The 17,250-nt window shown below is 40.2% G+C and overlaps 2 protein-coding genes across 2 annotated transcripts in view; one reads left to right on the forward strand and one right to left on the reverse strand.

The window, feature by feature from the left end:
• Nucleotides 1-12,524, forward strand: part of Ranbp9 (RAN binding protein 9) — a 77,721-nt gene extending 65,197 nt beyond the window's left edge. The window contains exons 11-14 of the mRNA XM_052157448.1: nt 1,679-1,800; nt 3,249-3,400; nt 8,518-8,629; nt 11,529-12,524. Coding sequence (XP_052013408.1) covers nt 1,679-1,800; nt 3,249-3,400; nt 8,518-8,629; nt 11,529-11,659 — 517 coding nt within the window. The 3' untranslated portion in view covers nt 11,660-12,524. The remainder of the gene's footprint in view (nt 1-1,678; nt 1,801-3,248; nt 3,401-8,517; nt 8,630-11,528) is intronic.
• Nucleotides 12,525-13,288: 764 nt separating this feature from the next.
• Nol7 (nucleolar protein 7) lies at nt 13,289-16,894 on the reverse strand. The gene is made up of 8 exons (XM_052157449.1): nt 16,607-16,894; nt 16,471-16,531; nt 15,918-15,976; nt 14,673-14,701; nt 14,382-14,463; nt 13,780-13,901; nt 13,621-13,698; nt 13,289-13,430 (listed from the first exon to the last, which is right to left on the reverse strand). The coding sequence occupies exons 1-8, from the start codon at nt 16,858-16,860 to the stop codon at nt 13,351-13,353; spliced, it is 765 nt and encodes a 254-aa protein (XP_052013409.1). The 5' UTR covers nt 16,861-16,894; the 3' UTR covers nt 13,289-13,350.
• Between the last annotated feature and the right edge of the window lie 356 nt (nt 16,895-17,250).

The following is a 17,250-nucleotide window of genomic DNA, read 5'->3' on the forward strand; positions in this document are numbered from 1 at the left end:
CAGCAGACCAATTATTACTGCATTCTTGCTTAGCCACAGGGCTGATGGTACAATATCCTTCTTTGCAGTAAAGAAGGAAAGACATTAAACTTAGCAAGTACTTTTAAAGCTGCTAACCAGTAAGAAGTATTTGTACTTGAGTAATGACTTTTCTGCACAAGTATTGTGAAGTTGATAAAGATGGCATTAACTATTTAAACCATTTTACAGATGTATAGCTGAATATTGGAAAGTAAATGCTGTTTCTTAAGGTCACTAATTAGGTAGTAAGTTGCAGAGCTGAAAGTTCTTACCGGGATTTCTGACTTAGGAACTTGTGCTTCTCTCTCCCATTGTCTGAAGTGCTCTATCCTCTCACTGCTGTTCTGCCCTTAAGACCCAGGTTCCAGTGTCATGTCACCTTTTGGAGATGCCAGTCTGTTCTGTAGTCCTGAATCCTTTGCCTCATTTTGCCTGGTCTTTCTTTATCTTATAGATTTGTTGCACAGGAAAGTGGGTATGGGGTAGCGTTGGGGAAGTGTAAGGGGTAATGGATGCTCACGTGGATGGTCTATTCAGCTGTCGATGATGGGTTTTCTGTACTGGGGTTGGATTTTGTTTTGATATGATGCAGGATGAGCAAGTATGGGGCCTGTTCAAAAAAATGTGGCTACTGTTTACAAATAAAAGTGACTGAGCTGGGAATGGTGGTACATCCCTGTGATTTCAACTGTTTAGGAGGTGGAGGCGGGGGAATGTAAGATCAAGGCCTGGGCAACATAGGTCATGTAAAATAAAAATGAAGATTTAATAGTCCTTTAGAGTCACTAGCCAAAAGACAACCTGGACATAGTAGTGCTATCTAGATCTAAGCAAGTGGAAGCAGGTGAGACAAACAGAGTACCTTGGCATGCATTTGTTTTGTTTATTAGTTACTTTTGAAACAGCATAGTCTTTTTTTTTTTTTTTTTTTTTTTTTTTTGGTTTTTTGGTTTTTTGGTTTTTTGGATTTGGTTTTTTCAAGACAGGGTTTCTCTCGGTCGCTCTGGCTGTCCTGGAACTCACTCTGTAGACCAGGCTGGCCTCGAACTCAGAAATCCGCCTGCCTCTGCCTCCCAAGTGCTGGGATTACAGGCATGCGCCACCACCGCCCGGTGAAACAGCATAGTCTTAAATAGCAAGGACTGTTAGATAACAAAAGCGATGTTTCAGTAATGTAGATATGGGAAAGTCTAGAAACTTGTAAAAAGTTAAGAAGTATACCGAGTATTGAGGACAAGGAAGCAGTGCACTGGGTTCTTTGAGTCAGGTTTATCAGTATGGAGAGCAAAGTTTTTACATTAAATCTTGAAAATGATTCTTGTAGGCAGTGGAGAGGGTTGTCTCAGAAAGACTCAGGCACAACAAAAAAGTACAGATCTGAGTTTGAAAAATAGGCATTATGCCAAAATATGACTTTCCCATAGTAAGTAAAATGACAAGAATTATTCCACTTTTGCACAAGCTTCTGCTCCTTCATCTCCAGGAGTGCAGATTTGTTCAAGATCAGTCATGTGTGCTGTGATACATTTGAGAATTAACCTCACTTACAGATTGCTATTGTCTTATGAAAATTAGTTTCTTACAGGCTACAAAGTTGTATAGTAGTAAGTTATCTTAAACTCATTTCTAAAATTAGGTTTGTTTTCTTCATTTTCAGTAATGATGTAGACATGGAAACAGATCACTACTCCAATGGAGTTGGAGAAACTTCATCCAATGGTTTCCTAAATGGTAGCTCTAAACATGACCACGAAATGGAAGATTGTGACACCGAAATGGGTCTGCAGTGATATTTCTTACATTTTAAATAAAAAATGGTGGCTACAAGGTTATGTTTTTACTTGGACTGATTTACAGCTAAGCATAAGCCAGATTTCAAGATGAAACATCTCACATACCATTTGTGAGCATGGGTTGCTGGAACAAGCAACCTTTGGGCTCCTGAGGGAGGCGCCAGTTTTCCTGGCTCAGCTGTTCATGCACTTCCTGCCTCGGGATGAAGGGTGGGGATAGAAAGCGTTCTTACACTGAGTTCAGTGTAGTCAGTGAGCCCAAGTGGGTGGAAATTATGTTGTAACTTTCAACTAAGCTGATCTCTTAAATCGATTAAATGCAAACATACGGCATGTCTGGTGCCATCCGCAGGTGTGACTCCTCCTTTAAAACAACACCTAATGATGCATTTGAGTGCCTCGCTTTTCTTATCAAACAATGAAAATATTTGAATCTTAAAAATTATTTGTTATAATTTGCTGCAATGTTAGATTTCTTGATATTTTGAGACTGAAAGGTAATCACTGAAGTTAAGGGACAGTCTGATCTTCCCTGTTGATTCCCTCTGTGTCTAGAGATACTTATATACACTAGGTAGGGGCAAGAGTTCTAGAGCCAGATTTGCCTGGATTTGAAAGCTGCAACTGCTACTTACTAGCTGCTTGACCTTGGACAGAACATGTAACTGCTCTGTGCCTCAGTTTTTTCATCTGTAAAATGGGTAAAAAGAAATCTTAGTCACTGTGAAGATCAGGTGAATTCATCTCTGAAAAGCTAATTATATCAAGTACTTGTTAATGTTAGCCATTTTCTTTATCATCATATGAATTGTTACTAATAGTGATTTTTTTATGAGTACAGTGTGTCAGTTACTAAGTATTAGTCAACATATATAATATAAAATACTTCTAAAGGTAACATTTCACTTAATAGTGTAATTGGTCTTTTTCATTAGTAAGATAAAATATCATGTGTTTTCTTTTGGGGTCTTCCAGGAACATTTTATTCTATTTCTGGTTGCTGTCTGCTGTCTGTTTAAGCCTGAGAGGGAATTACTGCTTTATCCCCACCCATCCTATTTCATATAGAGAGTTACACTTGACTTTCCGTGCAGACACTCAGAGGCTCTTGTCCCACATCTGTACACTGAATGCTGGATTCCAGACTCTTGAGAAACATGAAATATAGCTTTGAGCTACAACATTCTACATAAAACATTTTTGAGTTTCTGTGTTTAGCAGCCAGGCATGGTGGTACATTGCCTGTAACTCCAGCCCTTGCGAGGTCACTGCCAGCCTGACAAGACCTTGTCTTGAGAATATTCATATATAACTGTATTTAGATGAAGCACTAAAAGGTAGTTAGTAAAGAATGTACAGGATGTTATGTTAAAGCCTGTATTCTCACTTGTATTCAGTGGGTAGTGAACTGGTGGTTGGTTGTCTTGCTTACAGAAGTTGACTGCAGTCAGTTACGACGCCAGCTGTGTGGAGGGAGTCAGGCTGCCATAGAGAGGATGATTCACTTTGGCCGAGAGCTACAAGCCATGAGTGAGCAGCTGAGGAGAGAGTGTGGCAAGAACACAGCAAATAAGAAAATGTTGAAGGTAAGAGTGTCGCTTGCTTTCAGGGATGAATCCCTGAGGCTGGGAGGCTTATTGTAGAGGTTTCAGTTTGTTCCCACTTGCCACCATTGTTCCCGGGCCTGTGGTAAGAGAGAACCTCAGTGCAGGGAACTCAGGAAAGCAGGGCTGACTGGGAGAGGGCAGGGCTAAGGGCAGACTCTGCCTTTTGCAGGCAAGTGTCCAGTGACCTTCCATGGGCTTCAGTTCTGCCTGAGGTCCTAGTCTTACACACAGGAGCTTTTGAGGGAATATTTCATATTCAAACCATATCATGTGTTTCCCCTTGAGACTTACAAATGTGTCAGAGGTACCAGATATAGTTTGGTTAAACATTGAGCAAAATGGTAGAAATTCTTGGGATCTCATACCTGGGATTTCCCCTCAGACCTGGGCCCATTTGTGAGTTGGAACTCTCGGTGGTGTTTGGCAGCCATGACCTAGAACACTGGGTCTCACACGCATATGGTTGTGAATGGCAGTGTGCTGCTGAGCCACAAACGTGAGCTATGTTTCATAGTAAACACTCAGGGTGGCAGCAAATAAAATTGGTTTTATGAGGCTCAGTAAAGGATTAGATCACCGTTCATGTCTCGAATGGTTAACATACATTTTGAAGTATCTTCTGGATATGTCCATGGTGGATGATAAGGATAAAATTTCAATAGAAAGTTAGCCACAGTTTTGTGTATTAGTTGAAGATGGAATGTTTTATTAAGCTAGAATGCATTTAATTCTGTTGTTTTTTTTTTTTTTTGAGTTTTTAAAAGTTGAATTGTTACAGATAAATTACCACACAGACTGTAGTATATCTCAGTAGATGTTGGTGTAGTTAGAATAGCCATTCTGATGCTCTGGGACTTCACATTGGACTTTGACATTTTCACTGTGAAATATATTTTTATGTATTCATCCACTACCATAAAAAAACGAAAGAAGTAGAACTATAAAAATAGCTTTATATATTCTTCCATAAATCCTGTCTGTTACTCGCATTCATCCCAAATCCTATTGGTTCTGACCCCTGTTAACGTAGACTATCGTAACCAGGAGCTTATGGAAGAAGAGGCTTTCACCCCATGGCAGAGAAAAGCAAGAGAAAGGAAGAAACTGGGGTCATCTATATCATTCAAAGACAAGGTTCCAGGGACCTGCTTCCTGTAGCTAGGTCCTGTCATCTTAAGTTTTAGGACTTCCAAAAATAGCACTACCTGCTGAGATAGCCTGTGACAGGCATTTCACATCCCAACACAGCACAGCCTAGAAAGCAAAGGGAAACACTTAATGGCCCTTGTGGCTAATAGAGATTACATGAAAGGGCAGATGACTGTATTTGTTCTGAACCTGAACTGAGAATTTAGTGATCAGTAACTTGTGATAGTACCCAGTAAGTACCTTTTCCTTAGCATAAAGCCAGCACTAGTAAATATTTACTTGCACAGTATCCTCAGTTAAAGACTTTATGTCTTACATTCCAGTAGCTGGAGTTGAAAGAGAAGTGTAGTTACCATACCACATCATCTGCTCTGTAACATGACAATTGAGTTTCAGCAATCAAGAGAGTTAAACTACTATTTTGTGCTAGATGTAAAAGAGTTAGTAGAACCAGATAGTCATGTATCAGGAAAGTGGCTGTCCACATTTGCCTTAGAAGATATTTTGGTGTCCAGATTATGTCTTTATAACTCTCCAGTGTTAAGTACATCTCTCTTCAGTACATTCCAGTCTATAGCACCAATACAGATCCCTATGCAGCTCTTCAGAAGGACCTGTTGAGGGGTGTTGTGAGAGTTAACGCATGGGCCTTTGTTCAATTTCTAGGCATCGAACATTTCTTTGCAAGATATTGAGGGCTGTCGTAGGGCATTGGTTCTTAATATTTCTGATATTTCAATCCTTTAAAATTGTTGGAGGACAACAGTTGAGCTCAGTGGTCAGGTGCTTATCTGAGCTAGACATTTCACATTCCAACACAGCATCTCTGGATTTTACACAAGACGGAGGGAGGGAGGTCGGGAGGGAGGTCGGGAGGGAGAGAGAGAGAGAGAGAGATTTCCAACAATTTTTGTTTAAATGTGTTACATCTACTGATATATGGTACTAAAAATTAAAGCTAAATTTCCAAAATTAGAAATACTCATTTTAAAAATCTTTATGAAAAATATACTCCCACTTAAATGAGAATTAGCATTATTTTTATTTTTGGGGAGGTCTCTAATAGTAGATGAGCTGTATTTTCATACCTGCTTCTGCCTGGTGTCCATAAATTAGATATTTGAGCAATGAATGTGAAAGAGCAAGGGAAACCTTAGAATGCTATGAACAGTTTTGAGCTTGACCACTGTCTCTGGACCACACTGCTGCAAATGTCTCATTTAGGTGATATTTGAGATATGAAATGTACTCAAGATTTCTTAGGTCTTATACTCAAGTCATCTGACTGTGTATACTCTCAAAACTTTGTGCTAATTGAGCTGGATGAAGGAATGTGTGGTTATCTACTGTCCTTGAATAATTATGATTATATTGCCATAATCTCACTGTGTCTTTGGTTTAACATGAAACTCAGAAAATGTCATTATGTGACCACATCTCAGAAGTATTTCTTAATTACATTGAATTATGTGAAAGTTCATCTTTGCCTAAAGATAGTTGCACCTCTGACTTCTTTCCCAAATTTACTTTGTTTTGGCTAGGGGTAAGTGTCTTAACTAATGGATATGATGAAAAGAGAAATGTAGATGAGGTTCTGAAATTATTCCTTGTTATTCTTTATATGTGGTTATGGGTTGTTTTTCTTTAGTGTTTGGGGATTTGGAGAGCCTTCTAGATCATACATGTAATTGTGTATCACTTGATGAAAGAGAGTATGTTTTAAGAACTATATTAGACAATTTTATTCTTATGCAAACATTATTGTACATGTAAACCAGACCTAGATATTATAGCTACAGAACAGCTTGCTATATTCTGGGGTGTGGGTGTGGGTGTGTGTGTGTGTGTGTGTTGTGGCTGGCACTACTTTCTACTTTGTCTACTTTGTTTCCTCACCACAGACAGTAGTGCTGACATGGTAAGAGTGATGTCAGTAGGTAGTAGACATGCTCCATTATAATCTTAAGAGATTACCTTGTATGTGCAGACTCTCAGTGGCCTAGACATGTTTATGCAAAACAGCACATGCAAAGAGAATGGTTTGAAGTTAAAGGTAAGACTTGGCTAATACTCTTTGATTGTGTAGAGCAGTGTTCTGTTTCCTTGATATGCACCACCCTGGAGTAAATGGCTAGGGAGTGTCTGCAGCTCTGCTTGGCCCAGAGTGTGCTCTGGACCTTTGTCCTGCCAGGTCTCAGTCTTCCTTTCCTCTTTTCTTGTCATCTTTATTTTTTTGTTCCTTGTAGCCCGTTCCTTCTAATGGTTACCAAGGAAACTGCCTGGATTGGTTGGTTTGCCAACCTTTTCTTGAATGTTAGCAGTGTGATTCATCATGGTCTCAAGGAGCTTTCAGTGCAGTGACTGACAGAGAAAGAGCCAGCCAAGATTTACACTGTCTAGAAACTGCTCTAGTTCTTAAGTCAAAATTGAGTACTAGGTCATTCTACATTTCCCTCAGAAGTTACTTCCACTGAGACAATCCCTTTTTTTTTTCCTTAATGAAGGCGCTGTATTTCCTTCAAGTATGTGCCTTATGTCCCACATGAGTTGGCAATTACAGTGGCACCTTTTAAAACAGGGTATCCCTGTTATTTCTCCTTTATCTACAGGTAGTTTTGAGGTGGCTGTATGACTTGGTGTTTTCTGTGCATTGTTGTTATGTTTTGTGACACCTTTATATACATGCATCTTGGGTTTCTCTGAAGATTTTCCAGTGAGATAAATGTTAGAAATTACTGAAAAGGGCTCTGAGTGGCTCCATGTGGCTCATGCTTCTGTTGCTAGACTGCATTGCTGATCCTCTGTAGCAGGGACCGGGCAGCGGTAATGGATCACAGGAGCAGCACAGGGCCTCATCCGTTTTAGGGTGACACTTACTACAGTCTTACAGGTGGTTACTTCACAGCCTCCTCAGCAGGGGAAGAACATTCATATTGCTCTTCTTACATCTTGGTCCACAGGCAGCAGCACAGATAGCGGGCTTTGGTGTAGACTTTGGAAATAGCAAGGTCCAATCCCAGTAACTACCTCTTCCATTAACTGGGTACCAAGCTTTCAAACTTAGCCCACAGGGACCATTCTCATTCAAACCACCACAGGACATTGCTAATTTTATTGGTTCTCACATAGTTCTTTCTCTCTCTTTTCTCTGTAATCACCCCAAATCACAGTCAAATGATGAATCTGGCATTTAAGACAGTCTGTTTTGGGCCTGGCGCACGCCTGTAATCCCAGCACTTGGGAGGCAGAGGCAGGCAGATTTGATTTTTCTGAGTTGGAGGCCAGCCTGGTCTACAGGACAACCAGGACCACACAGAGAAACCCTGTCTCGGAAAAAAACAAAACAAAACAAAACAAAAAAAAAACCAGTCTGGTTGTTTCTTTGTTTGTTTGGTAAAAGGCCACAAAGTTAGCAAATAGTATGAAGCCAACATCTGAAACTATCATGTGTAAGACAGAAGAGTAAAGAAGCTATGTGCTAGTTGTTTCAAAACGGTAAGACAAGTTGCTTCAGGATAGTTGGAAATAATATACTGGAGTCTACAAGATCCATCTTGGCTTTATTTTTCTACTACTAAATTTGAGATGGTATTCAATGAGATCTCTCCAGTTCCCACATTTGTTCAAAAATAAGCCAGGGCTTATTCATTAGTGTCAAATTTACATCAGTGGTCACATGTGATAAACCATCTGGATGTTTTTTCTCTCTTCCTTCTTCGTCAGTATTAGCCCATTCCTTCAGAATTGGTTTAAATTTCCTCGTTTTGCTTGTGCTATAGAAGTGGTGGAGGAATGGCAGAAATGAACAAGAAAAGTGGGAGCCAGTTAGACTTTGCTGTGTTCTGACTCATAAAAACATGAGTTTAAAGGATATTGACTCCCAGTATTTTATGACTGTATCTTAACTTTTCAACCTGGAGTAAACACACTGACATTGTTTTCAACAGGACGCTTTCAGCTTACTAGCATATTCAGATCCTTGGAATAGTCCAGTTGGAAATCAACTTGACCCAATTCAGAGAGAACCTGTGTGCTCAGCTCTTAACAGTGCAATATTAGGTAAGTAACTAAAGCAAGCCAACTAGACTTCAGGCACATTCTCTCAAGAGTCGAGAGAATATTGTCCTAACATTTGTTTCAATAAAATAGGGACATATCATTCTTTGTAAAATACAGAAAATTTCATCTATACCAAACAGATTACATGGATTCTGATAGAATAAAGTAGTAGATTCTGGAATGTATCTTGGAAAAAGTTTTGCCTGCATACACACACACACACATTCACACACACTAAATGAGTCTTCCCATTTAGAACAAGATGTTTGGGCAGTCTTTGTGTCTAAATGAAAAACCGCACTATAGAGGCATTCTTTTAAATTCTCTCATCTACTTGACCTAAGCTGCTCCTTCTATATGGAAGAGGATATGAACATGGCTGGAGAATAGCCTTTTGTTTGTCCAAGTGTATGTCATTAGGACTGAGTTGTGGAAAAAGTAGGAAATACTGAGTTAACACATGACCTTGACTGGTTCAGGTGAGAAAAGTGACTATATTGACAATATAGAAAGGTACAGAACCTTCATATTCCAGTAGCTATGTTTAATAGACTGAGCAAAACTTGTTTTGGCTGCTGTGAAAGAAATGTGGGCATGTTTCCAGTGAGTTCTGATAGTTGCTCCACAGGCAGCTAGAAGGGAAAGCTTGTATAGATTCTCAGAACTCAAGGATGGAGCCACCCTGACCCTTGTCACCTCTTGACTCAAGGTGTTTAAAGGAGTAAGGTGCCTGGGCCCCCAGAACATATAGCACCTGTGCTTAAGACACAGCAGTCCTGACAACCCCTGCACTCAAACATTTGCTTTAAGCAGACTGAGTAAGTAGTAAGGTTGTGCCAGTGTATGTGGGAAGTGGGATGCTGTTTGGTTAGTTTGTCTATCACTGCAGTGATGTTAATTTTAATTACATACGGAATACTTTTATGCAAATTCTGTAGTTACACTCCTATGAAATGTCACAGGGTTGATCTGCATATAAAAATTTCTAAGCTGTTTTCTTTAATGGTAATTTAGATCAAGGGTTACTTTACATCTGACTTTTATAATCTTAACCTCCCCAATAAAATGAGCTCCATTCCATTTTTTTGTGCTGAAGTTTGTGCTGAATTTTGACCTGGTGAGGTTTAGACTCTTAACTGTTACTCAAGTAAAGAGTAATTTAGATATTGGTACTTGGATTGAAGGCTAATACTCATTACAAAAATGTAAAGGAAGCCATGGATGGAGGGCGCGTGTTTGGGTAACCTTAATTTGATAAGGGTTAGTACTGCCATCTGTATAAAAATAGTTGCTTTTGTGTTACAGTTTCTTAAATTGGGATTTGTGTGTAGAATAATGCAGATTTGGTTTGTGTGTTGTATTTTCAGTGGCTAAATAAAATCGGCTGTGTTAGTGAAAATAAGAAAATATAATAGTGCTGACATATGGGGAATTACAACTTACTATACATATACATACATATATGTATATACTGCATTGCAGAGAGTCACAAATAGATATCTGATTGCTGTTTTAGGCAATGAACTTAACGGTTTCTGAAGTGGTTAACTTTCTTGAAGCAGTTTTGATTTTTTGAGTTCTTCAAATCTAATGCTTAAGCGGTGAGGCAAGTAGGCAGGTCTGTGAGTTTGAAGCCAGCATGTTTGACATAAGAGACTTTCTGGCCAATCTGGACTACAGAGGTAGCTACGCCTGGGGTAGGGTGGAGGTGGGAGGAATCTATGAAGAATGCGTATGTTTGTATTAAAAATGATGGATTAAACAATCTTTTTGCTACTCATGAGCAGACATATGTAATACATAATGTACTGTGTTGTATATATCTTAAAAGCTTAAACAATTGATTCAACTGATTGATTAAAACCAGAGGCCTCCTTTAGTCAAACAGTGTAATAATGAACTCCCGTGTTCACCTGAGTGAGCAAAGGTACTCCTGTGATTCTTAAAACACCATTTTCCTTTATTTATCAATAAATGAGTACTTCAAAAATCTTAGCCCTTAGACCACTTTTAATTAGACTATATTTTCTGACCAGTCTGCTTCATTCCTTCAGAATTGTGTAAACTCTGAGCTGAGGCTGTAGGTAATGAGAGCTTGGCAGCCATGGTCACTGGTTTTGCCCCTGTGAATTTTGCCAGCAGAGGACTGATTAGTTTTTCTAAAGTTTGGACACTATCTCCAAAGAGAAATGACAAGCATCCGAGTTGGGTTCCGTCACCTTAGTTCACGTCACCCTTTGTACTGACTGCATATTTACTCTCAGCACTCAGGAGGTAGATGCCAGCCTGGTCTACAGGGAGTGTCCTTATCAACAAAACAAAATACACCTGTCTGAAGGTAGTGATGTGTAACACCCAAGAACATTCTAGTTATTAAAATATCTGAACTAATTAGAGGTTAGCCTCCTTGATTTTAGGATGGTTTTGCTCTGTACTCTGACAGGCCTTCACCTGCTTCTGAAAAACATTCACAAGCACATCTTAGAGGCAGCTCAACAGCCCTCACTGGACTATATCTATGGGGGCCGGGGTATGATCACTGGAAACTTTGAATGAAAACCTGGGTACTACCTTTTCTTGTTATTGTCTGCTGACCTTGCCTAAATAGATGGATGGTAGATTTTCCTTAACCAGAAGTAAAAGGTTTAGTATATACTTTAACAAGGATCGCTGAATTCCAGGACAGACAGGAAAACAAAGTGAGACCATGTGTCAAAAAATAAAATTTAAAAATTAGCTTCATTCTCCAAGAACATTTAATAGAAATATCAATTTTCTTTGCTGGTCAGATAGTTCAGATCCTCAGATACTGATTTAGCAAATATTGTGTTGCCCTGATTGAAAGATGATTTTCAAAATGGTTAATTGCTATTTTCATTTTCTAATCCTTTTTCCTTAGAAACCCACAATCTGCCAAAGCAACCTCCACTTGCCCTAGCAATGGGACAGGCCACACAATGTCTAGGACTGATGGCTCGATCAGGAATTGGATCCTGTGCATTTGCCACAGTGGAAGACTACCTACATTAGCTATGCACTTCAAGAGCTCACACTTACATTGTGGCAAATAGTCAACATGGAAGTAGACCGGCTCTGCTGATTTGAAATTTAGATTTTTTTTAATTATGTACTGGGGACAGGTTTTTGTCGCTTTACATTGCTTCCTAGTTTACAGCATGATGCAAATGATTTTCTAACTTAGTGTTAGGAGAAAATATTTTCCATCTTTTAACCTCTTAGTTGTCTAAGAGTTAAATATTACTGAATTTCAGACATTCAAATTGATCATCAGAAATCCTTTAAAACAATTACCTAAAAGAAACCAAAAATCCTGCCTTCTTTGTTGGGGGGAGAAGGGGGAAGGAAATGGAACAAGTTGTGTTTGTGTTAGCATGTGGGTGATGTAAACTACAAATTGGGAGCTGTTCCGACCCCCGCTCCTGTGTAAGCATTCAATCAGTGTAACTTGAAAAATGCATAAACATCCGACGGTTTGAATTTAATAGTGTTGATGGAAGAAATCATTTTTAATGTGTACTGTAAAACTTGAAATACTCAGGAGCTGAGTGAGTATGTTTGTTGCTACTTACAATCCCAACCTGTTAGTCCCAGTAGTTTTGTTTTAACATGGTCTTTTTCAACTTTGTTTCCTGTTTAACTACAGATGACTTCTGTTGTAGACTCACAAGTTTAACTGTTGTATTATAACAGTATTACATGTCAACAGTGTGGTTATGACCTTTATTTATATAAAAACCAAATATTTAGTCAATTTACCGTGTCTTAATTTAATCTTTGTACACCTTCCATTTTTAAGTGCTTAAATGAGTACTATATTGCAATAAAAATGTAGTGATATAATTAACCAGCCATTAAAAATTTACTTCTACAGATATTAGTGTCAGTTGAATTTATGTGTTAGGTTCTCATATTCTGCTTAGAGTCTTACTGTCAGTCCAAGTTCTACAGACCTAAGACTACCTTTAGGTAATTGCATTAAAACCCAACTCTGTGCATGTTAATAGAAAAATAGGAATTTAACAAGTAACTTGTCAACCAAGCAAAACCCCCAAACTAAGTTAAAAATAAAGTTTAAAAAGCTGTTCCAGAACTGGCAAGATTGTAAAGGTACTTGGTACAACCTCTGGAACACACATGGCAAGGGAAGAATCAATATAAATTGTCTCGTGATACGCATGTGTGCGCGGAGACACACACACCTCCCATTCACTTTAAAGAACAAAAACATTTATTTCAGATGAATGGCTGGGCAAGGATGCTAACTGAAGTTTAAGTATTCTCCAACAGATGTTTATATTTACCTGCTCTTGGGATTTTTTTTGTTTTTACCCTGTACTCTTTAACAATGAAATGACTTCTTATTCCTTGACAACAGGAATCAGAGAATAACACCAGAATAGCTTTTCAGCTGTACTAAAAAGACTTCATGAATGGTCTCCTTTATCCTTCCCTTCCTGTGGCTACACAAAGATGCCAATTCCTCGTTAACTGCTTTTCCCTTCAGGACACTCAATTGTATTCTAGAAAAGAAATAATAACTAGCTGTTTTTTATAATGATCCTTTACAGTGATTTATCAAAATGACTAGATTTTGAGAAATGAATCCTCTCTATGCCCAGTAACCTTAAGATCTATACATACAAAATACAGGTTCTTTATTTAACTTTATTTCAGGTTCTTTATTTAACTTTACTTTTGATTCACTTATAGGTTTTCTTTTTCATCTTTCTGGCCATCCACCGTTTTTTAAACCTCTTGGCATTTTGTTGTTTCTGAGCACCTACAATAGAACAGAAAGCTCCAGGTATAAAAACATTCAACAGATATTCAAAACCCAAGAAACATAAAATTTGAGCGTCTAGTTTACATAAATGGATACTATTAAAGTAGATCTTTCAACTTATAATCATGACCCACCTCCTTCCTTTGTAAAAAACTACTAAAGCCAACAGATGAAAGCCCCATCTTACCCCAGGTGCCATTCAGAAACTGGGCTGCGGCCTTTTTCACTGGTGATCTCTTATTGTTCAGAGACAGGAACTTGTTTACTAAAGGGAAGAACCACGTATCATTGCTTTGTCATTGTGAGAAACTAAGGGAACGGCAGACATAGTCCATAAGAAAATTACCAGTAGTCCTCTTGGATTCTGAACCATATAAACAATTGTGGATGAAGTGTTTGGCTGCTTCTTGCCTTGAATCTCTCAGATCTTCATCTTTAAGCCTTACAGCCACGTAGCTTTTAGTCTGACTGGTGACCAATATAAAAGATCAAAATAAATTAGAGGGCACATGCTTGTGCTCCTAGGTAGCTGTGTGTGTGCTGCTGGGGCGTCAACCCAAGTGGCTCCCACACACTGAGCACTGTACCCCTCAGCCACATCCTCAACTCAACTTCTGCTCCGCTCCTTACAGTGGATGCGTTAGGGAGGATGTGTCAGATCTGGGGCCTCACAAATGCACGGCAGGGACTGTGACTCCTAACCCCTACATGACTACACTTGAAAAGTCATTTTGTTCTTGCTCATTGTTTCCTTTAAGGTGTACATAATATAGCAAAATCATATGCTATTTTACAAATAAACACATTTTAAGGCAGCAAATAATTATGTTACTATCAAAACTGATACTTTTCTACAAGTAATCCAATCTGATAAACTACCTTACCCTTATAAGCCAAAACTAATACGGAAACTGATACCAATGGGAAAAACAGAATGAAACTCATTACCCAACAGACTGCACTTTCTGTATTTTAACTTTCTTGGAGTTTCTTCCTTTTGCATGCTGTTCATTTTTCTTTTCCAAATTAACTAAAAAAAAAAAAAAAAGGATCCAATTTGTGAATAGTATATAAATTAACACTTAAATGGAAGTTACTTCAGTGACTACATATCATGTGAGCACAGGTTTTATTTTGAAGAAACAGTGGAGAACAGGCATAAGGACCACAAATAGCCAAAAATATCTGTAAATGCACTTTACCATTACATGAAGTTACTTAACAGAGGAGAATTCATACCTTCTACCTTCCCTGGTGATTTCTTTATGCTGTGGAGGGAGAAAAAACAAAAGATGGAACTTGGCAGACAGTAGAGAGTTCTCAAAACAAGTACCCAAGATCCTCTCTGGCTTCCACGACCTCTGCTCTTAATGTTTATTCACTGAGCCACACAGCACTGCCACCAACTCCCAATCACTGAACTAGCATGGAGTGTCCTCAGAACTTATCTGAGCACTGTTAGTAGGCACATGATTAATACAAGAAACTCAAGAGCGTTTTAACTTAGCATTCCAAATATCAAGTAAATGCTGGTGCTAGTCTCATAGTAATGAGAACCTGGACACTGGAGACAGGGGCGAGTTCAGGTACCTACTGACTAAACTGCCTGGAAAAGAAAGCACAGAAACACTTTGCACGCAGAAAGTGATGGAGTGAGTGAGAAGGAAGGGCCAACACCTGAACTTGGTTAAGAAAGACTTCACCGAACAGCACAAACATCTGCTTACATGCCTCCTGGATTAAAGATCTGAATAATTATGGAAAAGTAACCAACAATTTGGAACTATTATCCTGATTTAAAAAAACTAAGACTTGAGAACTTAGAATGTTCTAAGGCTGGTGGCACACACCTTTAATCCCAGCACCAAGAGGCAGAGGCAGGCAAATCTGAGTTTGAGGCCAGCCTGGTATACAGAGTGAGTTACAGGACAGTCAGGACTACACACAGACCCTGTCTAGGAAGAAGCAAAAAGAATGCCCCAAAGAGTTCTGGGAGTAAATTCAGCAGGACTTCATAGACTAAAGACAAATGCAGCTCAAGCTTTGGGGTTCTATGCGCTGAGCAACGCTGCTGAATGAACAGAGAAAAGGGTGGCACCAGGCACAACAGGCTGAAGAAAAGTCTGGGTTTTAGAAGTTTTGGGTAAGGGCCTGCTGCAACATTAAATGTTCTCAGTCATGCATTTACCATCTATCTTGCTGAAAAACCACCGTGTAGCTTTTTTTTGTTTTTTGTTTTCTGGTTTTTTCAAGACAGGGTTTCTCTGTATAGCCCTGGCTGTCCTGGAACTCACTCTGTAGACCAGGCTGGCCTCGAACTCAGAAATCCGCCTCCCTCTGCCTCTGCCTCCCAGGGTGATGGTATTAAAGGCGTGTGCCACCACCACCCAGCTGACCGTGTAGCTTTTAAGTTTGGGAGAATTTCTTCAGGTATACAGACTTTATGTAAAAAGGCTTTATGCACGGAGAAACCCTGTTACTTACTCAGGCACTGAAGCTGTAGTCAGCTGCTCTAAAACAGCATCTGGAAGCAGCTTTCTTTTCTTTGGGGATAAAGACATTTGGAGACAAGTTAAAGTGATGTACAGACATGCCTGGAGATACTTTCAACGTTACTCATTTCGAACAGTCCTGCATTCTGGCCAATCTAAGAATACTGCTCTGCTGCCTCTAAGCCAGCAGCAGAAAAGACTGCGTTTATAAAGCCCAATGCATTCTCTGTAATTTTACCCAAAGTAGCACAACGTTCAAGTATCCCTGTTATGAATAGAAAGGCATTAGGCATGACTACTAAATCAGATCTCTGGGGTGCGAAATAAGTAATCATTTGCTCCAGCTTAGAATTTTGAAAACTTCACTAACTCTGGAAGCCAATGCCAGGGCCAATTGAGTGCCAGAGCTTCCACGCCCACTTTGAATTAGGGCAGACTCCAAGAAACATCAATGGCTCTTGCACATCTCCAATACCCTATCCTATAAGAAGCAAGGGAACACTAGCCCTGGCCGTGTTTACAAAGTGACACGTCCCGCCTCCAACCTTCTGTTCGATGAACAGCTCCTCCCGCCGCTTCCTCTTCTGCTTCAACAGCGTTTTATCCCTGGAAGAAAAGGAGTCAAGTCAGCGCGGGCCGAGCCTAGGGAGTCCGGAGGTGCCCGGTTCCCGGGCGCCGCACCTGCGAGCACTCTCGCGCACGCGCAGCTCCTCCTCCCTGGCTTCCGCCTGGGCGCTAGCGAAAGTTAGCTCCTCCGGGGCTTCATCGTCTCCGTCCTCCTCCTCGTCCAGTGGCTCGGCGGCCGCGCCGCTGCTAGGCTGCGCGAGCAGCAAGCCGTGCTCCGCTTCCTCCTCCTCCGAGGCCGCCTGGTCCTCGTCCACCATCGCCTCAGCCGGCGCAGGAATACGCGACGAGCGCGGCCGGAGCTGCACCATGGCCAACGGAAAGACGGCTCTCTGATCTTTGACCCGGAAGCAGCTGCTCACAGTGCGTGTTGCGCGCTCTCCACGCCCCCTGCTGGTTCGGAGGCCGCGAAACGTGCCAAGGCGCGTGCGCGGGAGGGAGGGGCCGCTCAAGGCTGTGACCCGGAGACTAGGAAAGGGGGCGTGGCTTCATGCTACTCAATGCCTCCGCCTTTTTTGTTTTTTGTTTTGTGTTTTTTGTTCTCAGATTGCTTAGATCTATGGAACAGAGACAAGGGTGTAATAACTACGGAATGAATGACCGTGGTTGCTTGTGAGATTCATCCCTGTGTGTATTGTGTATGACACCCACCCCACCCCCTGCCTCTATTTTCTGAGAATACATGGCCCACATGATGTCTT

This window comes from Apodemus sylvaticus, chromosome 14 (assembly GCF_947179515.1).
Source record: "Apodemus sylvaticus chromosome 14, mApoSyl1.1, whole genome shotgun sequence".
NCBI lineage: Eukaryota > Metazoa > Chordata > Mammalia > Rodentia > Muridae > Apodemus > Apodemus sylvaticus.

What these genes read in the sequence shown, in the direction of transcription:
- Nol7 (XM_052157449.1), bottom strand. Translation starts at nt 16,860, where the DNA reads ATGGTGCAGCTCCGGCCGCGCTCGTCGCGTATTCCTGCGCCGGCTGAG. An exon ending in ATCACCAGGGAAGGTAGAAG is followed by an intron (nt 14,464 to 14,672) that starts GTATGAATTCTC and finishes TTTTTTTTTTAG; the next exon opens with TTAATTTGGAAAAGAAAAAT. An exon ending in CAGAAAGTGCAGTCTGTTGG is followed by an intron (nt 13,902 to 14,381) that starts GTAATGAGTTTC and finishes ATTGGTCACCAG; the next exon opens with TCAGACTAAAAGCTACGTGG.